The sequence below is a fragment of the Ambystoma mexicanum genome, chromosome 9 (assembly GCF_040938575.1).
Source record: "Ambystoma mexicanum isolate Mex_15411 chromosome 9, UKY_AmexF1_1, whole genome shotgun sequence".
NCBI classification, from domain to species: domain Eukaryota; kingdom Metazoa; phylum Chordata; class Amphibia; order Caudata; family Ambystomatidae; genus Ambystoma; species Ambystoma mexicanum.
The window spans coordinates 1001511265-1001526927 of record NC_090931.1 but is presented as its reverse complement, the minus strand read 5'-3'; the positions used below and the strand labels follow the sequence as shown (position 1 = coordinate 1001526927).

Below are 15663 nucleotides of genomic sequence, written 5' to 3'. Positions count from 1 at the left end.
AAGGGCATACCTGATGAGGATCAAGAAAGTCTTGATACCCCCCAACCTTTTTATATTGGTCTAGACTTTGTCCTGAGCTCTAAATGTATGGACAAATGGCATCAAGTTCTTCACAAACCACTCCTCAAACAAGAACCCTTACTCCTTTGGCCCTGACTCAGAAGGGGCACGGTCTGCTAGTTTGGGATCCATGTGACTCTACAGTGATTTCCTCCTTTTTGTAGATAATGCTGTATTAGCATTTTCGACAAACACACACATCTCCAGACCGACTGTCATAAATTTGCCACATCTGGTGTTGAAAAATTGACTGCGCTGTCCTCCAGAACCTACAAAATCAGACTCCAGAACATTTAACACAGTTTATTGCCTTACAGTTTCCATATGGGGTATCTAATTGAATCTCTCATGAATGTCTTCCGATGGGTACCACTCTTCTCAGCGTTGATGTTTTAATACTTGTAGGATTAAATACGGGTTACCCAAACACATCCCTGAGCCCAAATTCCTTAGCAGCCTCTTTGTCCTTCCTTTTTTTTCTTCATCTTAGGAGGAGAATCCAAGTCCTCCGAAGAGGAAGAAGAATCTGAAATTGAGAGAGTACTAACATGCTCTTCATGAGAGGCTCTCTTCCTTTCACCTTTTGAGGGAATGGTATGTGGAGACTCTGCGAGAAGAAACTTCCTCTCCCTCTATCCCTTCCAGATCTCTAGCTTTTGCTGAATGTTTACAATATTAGGGCTCTCTGGCCTCGGGGTGTCCTAAAGGGTTGGACATTTTTTCCGAATGAAATTCTAAAAATGTATCTGATCAAAACCCAAAGTGGTGTTAAGGTCCCTGAGGGCTCTATCCACTTTAGTTGAAGACATCAGTCTTGATGAGATCCCATATTTTTCAGAGGAACTCGACTGCTGTATATTATCCACTATACTCCCCTTGCAATCATTTGCACCATGCTGACTCCCCTCACTGCCTATAGAGGATACCATAATTTCTTTTTTTAAACATCTTTTTAAGCTAATGTGCCTATATTCAGAACTTCCCTGAAGGAAAACCCAGGCCCAGCAAAGGCCTTTTTGCAACTCGGCTCACAAGTGTACGCGGTTGCAGGGATCAAGGGGTGTGGGCCAAGCAGGCCATATGGAAGAAGTGGGAGGATTGTGGTACAGATAGGCACCAGGGCTGAGCAGGCTCACAAATCTGGGAGGGGGTGGTATGCTGGTACCCTGCATGCACCATAGCCAAGCAGGCTCAAAGAAACTGGAGTGTGAAAGGAGAACGAAGTGTTCCGCTCTCTGAAGGCCACACGACCAATGGTGCTTCACTCATGTGCAAGCTCCTCACGCAGAACCAACTGTCCTCATGAGGTATTGTGCCGAGGTCAGCACCACACCATGAATGTGGTGTCCGTGCACAGCTCCGCTTGAGACGCGTGCCCTGCAACAACACAACATTACACAGAACACATAGTGCTTATAAAGAAACTAACAAGGACACGTTTCTAACATCCAACCAACTCAAACAGCGATAAAGGAAATGCTCATTCATGCTTACCTTGGCTGGTTGTCTAACCCAGCAGAGTTTTACACTTTAGGACTGTTGCAGATTGGTGACGAAAGGAGCATATTCATAGCTTCCATCTTGGATTGGGTTGCTGAAGGTTTCTTTTTGTTGAATATGTTTTCTTGTTCATAAAGTTTAATACATTTTATTTCTTTGTAGCTGGTTGACTGAAAGAAGAATTTCCACTTAGTTGAAAGCCTCATGTCTTGAGACAGAATTTGAACGAGATGCAGCTCTACATATGGTAGATGGGAAGTTGGAAGCTCTGCCTGTGGTTGGTGGCTTGTAAACACCCAATAAAATAAAATAAACACAGAACCTGTTCATTTTGATATTGGTGCACATGCATAGCAAGATTCCATGGATTTGCAATACCTTAAAGAACCTGGAATCATGTTTTTGTCAGTGTACACTATGTGCCACATAATTAAGTTCACAAGTAGGGAAAGTAACCATTTGAAGCATTGCAAAAAACTGTATAAATGCATTTGAAATCTAGTCAGCTCTTGTACTAGATGTGAAGATCCTGCTGACAACTCAAGCCACATGCATATGAGATACTTATACTACACGTTAGACCACCATGATTTTGATTGATTTTAGAATTTATAGTGCGCATATCCACTAAAGGATCCAAGCAGAATCTGCAGCTGGGCGCAGGTAGTAAACAACTGACAAAGAATCGTAGCCACACTGGTCACATGGGGTTTGATGCAAATTAGTTTTTACAGGTGGTTTTATGCAAAAAGGTAGGTTTTCAATGTTTTCCCGAACAGAGACAGGGATTCAATTCTTCGCAAATCCAAAGGTAGTAGATTCCAGGACCGAGGGCCCATTTAGGAGAAGCGTCTGTTGCCTCAGGTTGCAGTTCTGGATAGCGGGATCATCAGAAGACCTTTCACCATAGATCGAAGAGATAGATTAGGGCAATTTGAGTTTTGTAAGTGTTCCAACTACTATCAGGCAGACATTCTCAGAGATGAGGGACAGTAGGGGCAATTTAAGTTGACAATACACAGATTTCATAGTTAATACCATATCCTAATATTCAATCACAGTCATGAATATTTAACATTGGATGAAGGCTTTTTGTAGAAAGGATCAAGGGGACGTGTTACAGTCCAGATGGCCAATCTGCTATGTTTGCTTGGTAGATCAATGTTGCATGCATTTTAGATTCAGGTGCAGATGTCTTTTTACCTGACCAAATGCCACTGTTCTTATTTCTGATTGCAGTGATCTGAAGCCCGCGGGGGAAAGGGTGCGTGTGTTTGCCGGCCCGTTTGCAGGAGTCCTGGAGCGCGCAAACCTGTTCTGAGGCCCTGCCCCCTTTTCCCCCCACAGGGTGAAGGACATAGGTGTTTTCCGGCCCGTTTGCATGAGTCCTATAGCCTGCAAAGCTGTTCTGAGGTCCTGCCACCTTTTCCTGAAATCTCCCGCCCTCCCCCTGCAGGGTGAATCCAGTGATCGAAAGGGTATCGGTGTTTGGCGCACATAGGGTGGAAGCACTGTGTAGATCTGGAACTGCAGCTGTGGGCCCTGTGGCCGTGAGGATTTGCTTCTTTTTTCTTATAATGTTGGGAACCGTTGGACGCATTGTGGAAACAGTGGAAATACTGTGGCAGTGACAAGCCTAGGTTGATGGGGGCAATCCTATCCAGACATTATAATGACTTCGATACCCTCCACACCCTCCATGCTTTCATTTTTGCCCCTGGCTGAGCCCTCACCTAAAAGGAAAATCCTAACACTTAAGAGGAAAATCCTCACCATCCCCTCTGTATGCCCACCAACAGGAGTAATAATGGACAGGCCAAACATCAATCCAAACCCACTCAGGGAGGCACATAATCTCATAGCGAAATTCACCACTTTTTGGGATCTAACAAAAGTCCCAGTAAGGCTTGACCCATAGGGGTTGAGGGGGACGGCAAAGCCACAGATATCTACTGAAGATTAATAAACCCCATTCAGGCCCTAATGGAAGGGCCATCGACCATGCCTACAGCCACATGCACCAGGGCATGGAAAGATGACGGACATCGATCGACCAGGGGCAAAAAGAACATAACCCCATTGGCCCAGGGCAAATTATGCCTATCCATGGGTATGGGAAGCCCTAGACCTGATGAAGAGGATATGCCAGCAAACGTAAAAGTAACCTATATGTTCAAAATTACACCACCGCTATTCCCTGGCTGGACCTCGAGCCAGCCCCCACTGATTAACTTTGAAATTGCCAGCATTCTTTCCCCGTAGCCTGTAGCAACAAGGGTGGGGGATTATGTCAGTATATCAATGGTATCCAGTATGCACTAAAGTACCCCGAACAGAATGGAACATAATGAACTTGATGCCCTCTGGGAGAGGGGCCTGGAGGGTGTTTTCTGCAAAATGTTTGACATGGGGACAGTGAACAAACCATTGCGGTTTGAATTCCCAGAAGGCAATGGTGGTCCTCAATTTGGTTTGAAATTCTCCCACCTTATTAATGATTGCGTTGCCCCTCCTTGTCTTGACGAAACATCAGTCTCCCTTGTTGACCAGGGTGGGGTGGACATTCCAAGGGCCTGCACTTACAAACGCCACTTTGTCTTGCTTGAATTGGCGTCCATACAAAATGTACTTCTGTTGCTGTTGGATCAACAGGTGAAAAGAGGAACCTAGGGGGGATGTTTCAATAATCCAGGTGAGCACAAGAGGGGGACCCACATTTTGTGCTAAACGCCCTGCTACCAACTTCGGCCCCCAATAATGTATTGTGCCCTGTAATAATAGTAAATCCTGTCGCTGCAGGATTAAAACGTTCCAGTGGGTGCAATGAGAGCCTGCAAATTGGAAACCCTGTGATCAATACAAGCCATCTGGCTGATATAGTGCCAAGGGGGCATAACAACAGTATAGGAACACAAAAGTCCACCTTTCATCCACCTCTTCAGCGCGCTGCCATGAGGGCTGCCATTAGGGTTGAAAGTGGCTCTAAGGCCCAGCGCCCCAATGAGAAAGACAACGAGAAAGCCAGCAAGCGGAGTAGATTATGGGCCAATGAATTGTACAGCCACCTGTAGTAAGGCAGCAGTCCTTGGCAGGGGAGGACCAATTTGCGTGCATAGGGTTCCCAAATTGCCCCCCGACCATCCAGGGAGGCCCTTGTGAACAAGTGTACACACTGGTTGCGGGCCATCCGGGCTTGCTTATTTGTAACAAGAGAACAATTTTTAAGGTGCACTAGGTTGTCGTATCGGGGAAAGCTCCCATGATTATGTCAACATTGTCTTCTGGGAGACAACCCTGGGAAGAAACATATTGGGCTTCATTAGGAGATACCATCCATCAGTGAATACCACGATTTAACTAAGAGCCCATCCCGAGGGGCCCATGGACGCCTATGCATCGTATACCCAGTATTGACCGGTACTTACTGGTGCAAATTCAGTCCCTTTGGGGAAAAGCCAGTGGGCAAACTCCCTTGGGTCGAATCCAAGTGGAAAGCTAGAAGATGGTAGGTTTGAAACACTGGGGTGAAGGAGAGATCAAGGAGTGGTGCTTCCCCAAGGTCTTGAGCAGCTCAAAGGGGCACATCATACAATTAATTTATGGAATGCTTAATTTGTTATTGCTATTTTATATGTATGTGTCATGATTTACTTTTATGGCCTTGGGGCTGAAATACAGTTATTGATGATGATGAGAGAGGATCAATGGGACATGCTATACTCAAAATGGTCAATCAGCTATCTTTACTTGGTAGGTCACTGTTGCATGCATTTTAGATTCAGGAGCAGATGTGTTTTACCTTATCGAATGCCACTGTTTACATTTCTTATTGCAGTGATCGGAGAAGTATTTCTTTATTCTTTTTTTAGGTCTCATATCGCTTACTTTGTTTCTGCTAAGGAAACAGGAAAATTTGAAGATTCCAGCTGGATTCATTATCCTAGTTGGTTGGGGGTGAGTAATTTGGCATACAATATTCAAATTTTTGGCCACGCCAATTATGGCTAAGTCTGCATTTCTTCTGTATGATTAGGTTTTTTGGATTTCAGTAAAATACCATTGAATCTGATTTCTTCCCACCAGAAAGAAAGTTCCCTTCTAGGGGTTTCTCCAAAAAGCAACTATTTGGCAGCACTGACACTACTTCAAGTGGAGTCCTGCATTTAATTGAAAATGAAAAGCAAGGCCTGCAATGGCACTAGTGAAAGTTTTCAGACAGTTTCATACCTGAATATTATTCAAACTCACATAGGCCGTATGATATATTCCCCTTAGCAACAATTGTGTGGTCCATGTATTTTAAAAAGCATCAATGTGGAGTTCACCAGATTCCTGAAGCTACAGGGATGAAAAGTGTCATTGTCTTAGCCAGTTGCAGAGATGATGCAAATGGACTTCTTGATCAAATGGCACCTTGTATTCCAATGATCCTCCATTCAGACACTGGTCAGTTCATGCTTTATTGGGGAAATGGATGAAGTAAAGTCATTTTCCATAATCCAAAGTTTTCAGAAACATTGTTTTGTATGTTCAGCTGAATTGCAGGATTATGTCTGTCATTTGGAATCCCCAATTCCCATCACATATAATATCTAGCTCTTATATATGGTTCTAGATAACCATCCACTTAGTAAATATGCAAACTTTATATTTTAACCAAGTGCCTTATTGTAATTAAGGCTTCGGTTTTATGGTATTTATTTTTCTGCCCTTTCTGTCTGTATTTATCCATATTTATTTTTGACCCTTTTTTTCTCAATTTATCTACATTTATTTTTGACATATAAAAAGATGATTGGCAACCAGTATGCTTCTGCATTTATTCTAATGAAAACATGTATTTCCTAAAGCACACATGCGCCATATAGCAAAGAAATGCTAGCTCCATATTTTCCATACCAACAAACGGTTGCCCCTGTGACTGCTCCTGTCTTAAAATATATGCTGTCAGCAATTTGAAGAACTTTTATGCTATTTATATGCAACGTTTACACTCTCCATGCTGCCAATCTGCAATGCTATTGGCCTGCGATGTAGGAGTGACATAATGGAGAACCAGACACACCTGTTTTTCCCATTTTTTCCATTTGTATAAATAAGTACAGACAAAAAGCAGATTGATTTCTGTCTGTATTTCTGTGTAAAAATCAGTAAAAACAGAAAACTGGAAGCCTTAATTGTAATTTGTGATGGGATGTTTAGTTACCAGCAAGTGTTTTTTTATTTTATTAAACAATGGTTGAGTCCTTTGTCCAATATGCAGCTATGAAAATTAATATCCATGTAAACCTACCTCTGTCCCCCAGCACCTTCGCCTTCTCCTGTGGACCATGATTTTTTAACTTCGGGTAGTGCATGTCATAGGGTCCATTGCAAAGTTAATTTGCTTTCTTATCTTGCCTCATATCAAGCAACTGGAGCCCACCAAGTCCTTAGTTTATTCTTTGCTTTTTTTAATGTGTTGCTTTGCTCTTCCTTTGAAAATTCAGCAATTCAATTTCAAGAATGCAGAGCTAATAAGGACTGTGCGTCTGCATAATCTGTTTTTGATTCAAAAGAAGTATGCCCTACATTCATGCAGCAATAAAAGATTAACTTTTGTCTACCCTGGAGAAACCATGGTTAAGCACAATTTGGAAATTTTTTGAAAACCCTGCAAAAAACAAAAACGTATTTTGAAGATCAAATACTGACACCGGGAAACCCTATGTATGATTTATCTACAATTTAAGACACCTTCCTGCTAGTACAAATGCAGATGATAAAATAACATTGTCAGTGTTTCAATTTTTACTGTTCAACGCAATCCTAGGGTGCTTAGGAAATTCATTGGTTTTCTCCTTTGGCATTGGAGATGGTAGACAGGTGGTGTATACTGCCGCTTCATTATACTGCAAGCCCATGGATCTTTGCACATCCCTGTAGGTGTCCGCTCTTATACTCCCGCCTCACTTCCATCCTGCCAGTTCCCTTTCTCCCCCTCTTTGCACAAACTTGAATTGGAAACTCACATGACAGGAGCAATGGAACCAGCAATGTAATCCACAACAAGAGGTAGTTGGGGGTGACGAGCAGCTGTGAGAGTGACTGCAGATGTCTTTCTCTTAACTGTAAGCAAGTACAATCAATTGCTGCCATTCTTGAAGAAACCAGTGAAGGAGTCTACCAGGTGACATCGATGGTGCTTTGAGGCTACTCCAGCGTGACACCTTATACAGAAGGTGGTCTTGGATGGGGTGGAGCTTACATTCTCCAAGAAATAATGCAAGATGTGGATACAGAAAAGGAGCAGGGTAACCTATCACTTAACCAACCATACATACTGGATTCCTTTATTAATGAAAGTGAGCTCTACATGAAACGCCTTCTAGATAAAAGTAGGAGAGCAGTAACCACAGGAAGGCTTGTTGAAAAATACCCCTGCCACATCTATACTGTGTGAAGAAGTCCTTGGTCTGACACCATTCAAGACCATGGAGGAGACTCTTTTACCCAGGAAAGGTGGCCTGCAAGGGCCTTTGAGCCACAACGACAAGGTACCCACATGATGTACGGAGTGGGAGTCACACCGCACTGTCCTTGTCTGTCTATACCCCATATCACTGGTATGTCTAGAAGAGCCAGAAGAACGGGGCCAGTTGAGTAATCCCTGGCTAGCAGCACTTAGGCCAGCCCCACAGATGTACAGGAACCAAAGTAGTAGGAAATGTCAGACAACTACTGCAGAAGCAGGGAACGTAGCTCTAAGGGACACCAAAGTCCACACATGGAAGAAACCATACCAGGTATCTTTGGTTCTAGGGTCCTGTATGCCAGCAGGCATCCATGCATTCTAAATTAAGGTTTCATTTAATAAAATCATTCTAAGTTCCATATTGAAGATGTGAGCCACGCAGCTGCTCACAGATTTCGGTCCACATCCAATGTTATAATTGAACAAACATCTGTTTGGAGCCTTGAAAAGCCAAGTTACTGTGACACCCTTCTGGCAAAAGCTCTGAGCTCCTTTTTGTCTTCCCAGGCCAACCTGTGCCATACAACTATAACTATGTCACTTTATCTAAATGTGTTGTTGTGAAATGTGTGCAAAGGTGCATTAGAGGAACTTCTAGAAGACATTAAAGCATAGTCTTCATATTTAATAGACCACGTCAGTGTGCATCTCACGTGGAGGTTTTTTTGTGCTCACTATGCCCAGCCCAGCAGCTAATTGTTGCTCCTGTTTGTCAAATCTTTTTCTATCTCTGCAAGACTAAATACAAAGAGAATTAGTGAATAAGTCTGTATTTGTTTATATTTATTGGAAAAAATAATTTCAAGTGCTTGGATCAGATAAACTGTACAGAAGCATTAACAGAGGGCAGAGCAGTCAATTTACATGGTTGTGTTTTACAGTGGTAATCGATAGTGAACAAAATGAAAGCAGGGGGAGAAAGGAGAATTTAACATCAGACTGACCAAAGAAAATATACATCATTTGGACTTCCTTTGGGGGGCATAGTGTGGGTTTCGTGGCGGGAAGATGTCACTGTACCGCATAGGTGCCTTCTGGCTTGCTAGGAGGTGTTTTTGTTAAGTCGGTAAGGCCTGTACTATACAGCTGTGTACTTAATATCTGGGGTGGGGGGGGGTCCATTGCTAGGTAGCAATAAAGATAAAATAGTGGAAGCTAAAGGCAGGGTAGTGTGTGGGGTAGGGAGAGAGTATGCAGTGCTTGAGACGGTAGAGAAGGGCATGAAATTAGGCAGTTTTGGTGGGGATGGGGAGCTCATTCCCATTAATGCATTTGAAGACAAAAAAAAGGTAGCGGTATGGTCTATAGACCCATTGGTCAGGTCATAGATGGGAGAGGATGAAGGGAGTTTGAAGAGAGTATAGGTGTCACGTTTAACACTGGGTTGAGTGTAGCAAAGGAATATAGGGGAAGGGACAGTGGGAGACTGACACAGTAGTCAAGCCCATTGAGCACAAGAGTGGTCGTTGGGATTTTGGTAAGAGTATTAGGTGAGGTAGGGTTGCATTTTGTGACTTTTCAAGAGGTTAATCCTAGCCACCATTTCCTTGGTGATGATAAACCATTGAAGTTTGAATTCCTGTCAAAAGGGGAAACCAAGGTTGAGGAGATCAGGATGTAGGATATCGAACAGGGGAGGTAGATTTCAGTTTTTAGAACAGTTGAGCATAGGTGTGTAGTGCCATGCGGTGAAGGATGGCAGCAGCAGAGTTGAAGATGTGAGAGTAAAGTTTAATGGTGAATGAGAGGAAGAATATTTCTGTTTGAACAAATAGTTATTGAAAGTCATAGGAGAAGCTAATTGTGCTCTGAGGAGATGAAGCTAGTGAAGAGGAGGGGGGCCAATGCCTGACTTCTGACAGACCCCAACGTGGAAGACAGTGGCCAAGAGTTGCCAGTTTTCTATGAGATACAGAAGGATTGGTCAGAAGTAAGAGCAAGCTAACCCGGGACAGTGCTTTGGAACAAAGGTTGGCGGTAATGAAATGGATCTCCAAAGGTGGTTGAGAAATCCAAGGGTAAGGACAGAGGAGAGTTTAGAATGGTGAACAGTGGTGAGGTAGCTGAAGACATGAGAACGTGCAGTTTCTGGAAAGTGACTATTCAAGAACCAGGTTTAAAGGGATTTGCAGGATCTGCTGGTCTCCAGGTATGCAGTGATCTGGCCAAATACCGCACAGACTCCAATTTTGAAGTGGTTGGGCATGAGGAGATAGGCTGATAGTTGGCTGACTGCTTTGGTCGGCTGAAGGTTCTTACAAGGTGGGAAGAATGTTAGCCGTGTTGTAACCTGGGAATATTCTATAATTAAGTGATTAGGTTAAAAAGAGGTGATGGAGGGTTTCTGTTACTTTATAGTCTGTGGTGCAAATTGGTCAAAAGGGACAGAAAATGGGTTGACGGCCCACAGTATTGGTCCAAGTTCACCTGGGTGGTGAGTCAGAATGAAAGGGTATTGATTGGTGGGGAGAAGGAAGGGTTGTGAGTAAGGAGGGAATGGAGATGGTGCCTTTTTGTTTTTTTTAGATTTTGAGAAACCGAAAAAGGCAAAGTTGGCAGCAGGGTAAGAGATGAGAACGAGGGAGACCAGAGGAGCAGCCCAGTCTTGAGGTTTGCAAAGGGTTTATGAGGATAGTGTTAAAACAGATTGGTCTAGTGTATAAATGTAGCCAGAGAAGAGGTGAAGCAGGAATTCCTTGTGGGAGACCAGGTGAGCTGGACAATGCTTTTTAAACCAGTGATGCAGATGTAGTTGCATGGTTGTCCTTACCTGTCTGATCAGAAACAAGATAAATGCTTGAGGGGGGCATTAGTGGGGGGGTCTTGGAGATTATGAAAGAGCAAGCTGAATAGTGGTTCCCAAAGCGAAAAGAAAATGCAGATTTAAAACCCCCAAAAAGCTTGCTCAGTGGAAGTGCCATGTAGCAGGAGGGGGAAGAAGGGAAGACCAAATTGGTAGATATGCTTGTCGTTTCCATCTTTATAATATCCGGAAAGCTCACCAATTTCTAACTTTCAATGCCACTAAGCTCTTATCATCTTTAACCTTTTCTCACCTTTTTTATTAGTCTTCTACCCTCTTTTGTCTATCGTTTACTCGTCTGGCTTCACTTAAATCAATTTTTTTATTGATATAGTTGACATTTAACAACTTTACAATACTTTTTATATTCAAAATATTTAAAACATGGGGGGGGTACTGTTGAGCAGCCAGCAAGATGGCTACCTAGCTTTGGAGCTCTGTGGCCCACTGACCGCAACCTGCTGACAATGGCGGAATCCTGCCATCCACACCCCTAAAAAAGTACTTCTAAGTATCCTGTGACTGCTGGGCGCATACAGTGAAAAAATCGATGACATCTGACCAGCTGGGCCAAAGATAGGAGTAACTGCGCTGGCCCGCCTGCGTGGGCCGCTGGGCCTGCCTCCTATAGTGACGGAGGGTGGCGCGACCGCGGCGGCCACGGGCTGCACTGGCCTGCTGCTGGGGAGCAGATGCTGCTGACGGGCCCCCTGGACGTGCTGGGAGGTGCAGCGTTGCCGCGTTATGGACCGTGAGCTGGACTGCGGACCCGAAACCCTGGCCACAACATCCGCCCTTCTGCCGCTGCGGGCCTTGGCAGACTGCGGGTGGCGACGGTAGGTGCCCCCAGGGGGTGAGTGCTGCTGGCGCTGCCGCTTCACTCGGCCGCCTTGCCTGAGCCCCCACGGGTTCCAATGTCATCGGTGGGGTCGCTCGCGGCCCAGGCCCCCTCCCACCTCCCCTGTCTGTGTCTCTTGCCATCCTTACGGGGTGCGGTGGCGGTCGCCATCGGCCCCTACCAAGGATTTAGCTCCCGCGAGGGGGGAGTGCGGCTCTGGGGCTTGGGCGCTCCTGTTCACCTGGCCCCCTATGGCAGGGGGCCCGGCACCCGCGCATCGCAGCTGGGGCACCTACGCCGTAAACACCCTCTTCCATACCCTGCATGCCGGGTGCAACGCACAATTAGACAACCAGGAAACTTAACCAATATTCTACATGGCTGCCCCTTGCATTAAATGCTTGCTCCTTTGTGCGCTGGGAATCTCCTATAAAAAAACTGCGTCTGGACAGGGTGTTGGAGAAGGGGAAGCCACTCTGCTTCACCAGCATACACTGGTGAGAATAGACATCTGCTTGACCCTGAGGGGCCCCCCCTGACCCACCCCACTAACAGTACAACTCCCAACCCACCCACACAGCAATTAAGAGTGGCACATTTCACACTGGAGCCCACCTGGCACCCCTCAGCTTTCGCCACCCAACGTGCCTGCGGCCACCACAAAGCATCCGCTGGAGGCTACCACGATACAGGCCCCTCGCCATTCAACGCCCACAGCTACCTCACTACCACTGCCACAGACTTGCTGGTTCCCCCCCATCTGGGGCAAATACCTGCATAACCAGGCTTAGACCACCTGAACGCTGACACCAGTGGCACGCTACCACCCCCACTGCAGGACTCCTGACCCACGATCACCAGCAAACCAGCCAAGTGAAGTGCTGCTGCCCACCACCATAATGTCCAACAGATGACGAGGAGCCAACAAGGTCGGGGCCATGGACAAGTTTACCAAAGCAGCGCCCAGGGCGGATCAAGCGTCCTCCACGGGACAGGAAGATGGGGACATGCTACCGGACCCCCCGCAACCTGACTTAACAACAATGATGGAGTCCATGGCCAAAAACTTCGCAGCCTTTCATGAAAAACTGGATGATATCAACGCGAATGTTGCCTCTTTGAAAGCTAAACTAGACCATCATGGGGCCAGAATCACTGAAGCAGAGCAAAGAATCGGTACCAATGAGGACAATGTGCATGCCCTACAAAACAGTCACAGAGCTCGTGCGCGACAAGAAGGAGGTCAAAGCTAAGTGCGATGACCTAGAATCGAGGTCGCGAAGAAATAACATTTGCGCAGTGGGGGTTCCCGAATCGGCACGAAAGGGTCGAATGGAGCTTGCGATTGAACAGTTACTCCAAAGACCGCCTTGACAATCCTGAGCTGTCGCCATTCTTCACCGTTGAGCAAGCGCATCGCTCACTGGCACCCCGGTCCAAACCAGGAGACTTTCCCAGACCAATAATTGCGAAACTGCTAAGTTACAAAGACGGAGACCAAATTCTTCGCCTGGCCAGGGAAAAAGGGGAACTAAGGCTAGACTCACAAATCATCAGGATATTCCCGGACTTTTCAGTTGGGGTGCAGATGGGGTGATGGCAATTCGGAGGTGTAAAAAAAATGCCAAGAGATGGGAACATTGAGTATGCAACGCTTTTCCCCGCTAGCCTGAAATTCACTCACCGCAACAAGCTGTAGTTCTTCACAGTCCCGGACGAAGCAGTCAAATTCATCGAGGCACAAATCCCGCTAACGGAACCCCCGGTGGAACCAAATGGACAACGACTAAGACAAATGCTCCCACAGCTCTCACGTGGGTTCACCAGCGATGCCCAATCTGTGGACTGTTCCCTCAGTTGTTCGCCCTGTCCCCCCTGCTTTACTCCATTCTGGGCCCCGCCTTGCCCCAACACCATCATCTCAAGAGCACCACCTTTGGAAAGGGGGTACATTGCTAACTCACTTTGCTATAACAGTATACACTGGGCTTCAACCTCCGCAGCCAAGCCTCACCGATAGGCATCAGCCCAAGGCGCTATCTGCTTAGATCTCGTTACCTAAGGTAATGCTTGTTTTTTGTAACCTAAAGTACTATCAGCCATTCAAAGATTAATGATGTTTCATCACAATATGTATTAACAAATGTGGGTCATACGGCAGCGGCGGCCCCCACTGCAGCTGCAATGCCTCCTAAGGCGGTGTGTTTATGGTTAAGCCCCTGTTGGGCTATTGGTCGAGCGTCGGCAAGTTGGGGATGGCACGCAGTTGCTCGCTCCAGGGGTGGGAACTATCACACTGCTAGTTTGAACCGGGCGGTGAGGGTGGGGGGTGGTGAAGTTGGGGAATGTTATACAAAAATTGGTAGGAAGGAGATGACTGGTTTGGAAGAGAGGCGTGCTCACGCCACAGCAGCACATATGGTGGAAAGCAGAGACAGATCCTTTAATTGGGATGTCCCATAAACTGTCCGCATGGCTATTAAAATGACGACATGGAACGTTCGGGGGTTGACAAATTTCACAAAGACCCGCAGGATCACAGCATATGCGCAAAGGCATGGAATCAAAGTACTCCTACTGCAGGAGACACACGCTCTGAAACTCCTAACATCAAACCTAGCACAGTCCTGGGGCCCGAACAGATTTTATACCCAATACTCCACTCAGTCCTGGGACGTCCTGACCCTGATCCACAAATCTGTAAAAATTCACACTCCACACATCCCACATTGACATGGAAGGCAGATATGTGATCCTCCACTGCACTCTGGCTAATGAGGAATGCCTGCTCGTAAATTAATATGGCCCTAACACTGACTCCCCGGAATTTATAGATGAAGTGACCGCCATCCTCATGAGATATGTGGAAGTCCCCATTATATGAGGGGTGGGGGACATGAACCTTATAATTGACAATGTCCTGGATAGGGCCGCACTGGCCTGCTGCTGGGGAGCAGATGCTGCTGACGGGCCCCCTGGATGTGCTGGGAGGTGCAGCGTTGCCGGGTATGGACCGTGAGCTGGACTGCGGATCCGAAACCCTGGGCACAACATCCGCCCTTCTGCCTCTGCGGGCCTTGGCTGACTGCGGGCGGCGACGGTAGGTGCCCCCGGGGGGTGAGTGCTGCTGGCGCTGCCGCTTCACTCGGCCACCTTGCCTGAGCCCCTGCGGGTTCCAGTGTCATCGGTGGTGCGCTCGCGGCCCAGGCCCCCTCCCACCTCCCCTGTCTGTGTCTCTTGCCATCCTCACGGGGTGCGGTGGCGGTCGCCATCGGCCCCTACCAAGGATTTAGCTCCCGCGAGGGGGGAGTGCGGCTCTGGGGCATGGGTGCTCCTGTTCCCCCGGCCCCCTATGGCAGAGGGCCCGGCACCCGCACATCACAGCTGGGGCACCTCTGTGGGGACTAGACATCCCAGCCATTCCTCCTACGCCCTAAACACCCGCTTCCATACCCTGCATGCCGGGTGCAACGCACAATTAGACAATCGGGAAACTTAACCAATATTCTACGCGGCTGCCCCTTGCATTAAATGCTTGCTCCTTTGTGCACTGGGAATCTCCTATAAAAAAAACTGCGTCTGGACAGGGTGTTGGAGAAGGGGAAGCCACTTTGCTTCACCAGCACACACTGGTGAGAATAGACATCTGCTTGACCCTGAGGGGCTCCCCCTGACCCACCCCACTAACAGTACAACTCCCAACCCACCCACACAGCAATTAAGAGTGGCACTTTTCACACTGGAGCCCACCTGGCACCCCTCAGCTTTCGCCACCCAATGTGCCTGCGGCCACCACAAAGCATCCGCTGGAGGCTACCACGATACAGCCCCCTCGCCATTCAACGCCCACAGCTACCTCACTACCACTGCCACAGGCTTGCTGGTTCCCCCCAATCTGGGGCAAATACCTGCATAACAAGGCTTAGACCACCTGAACGCTGACACCAG

General features: G+C 46.8%; 1 protein-coding gene across 6 annotated transcripts in view; it reads left to right on the top strand.

Annotated features, from left to right (window-relative positions):
* GPR155 (G protein-coupled receptor 155) overlaps nt 1-15663 on the top strand; it is a 1263615-nt gene that overhangs the window by 724224 nt on the left and 523728 nt on the right. For all 6 annotated transcript variants that reach the window (XM_069616249.1, XM_069616248.1, XM_069616250.1 and 3 more), the window contains one exon: nt 5430-5514. In XM_069616249.1, coding sequence (XP_069472350.1) covers nt 5430-5514 — 85 coding nt within the window. The remainder of the gene's footprint in view (nt 1-5429; nt 5515-15663) is intronic.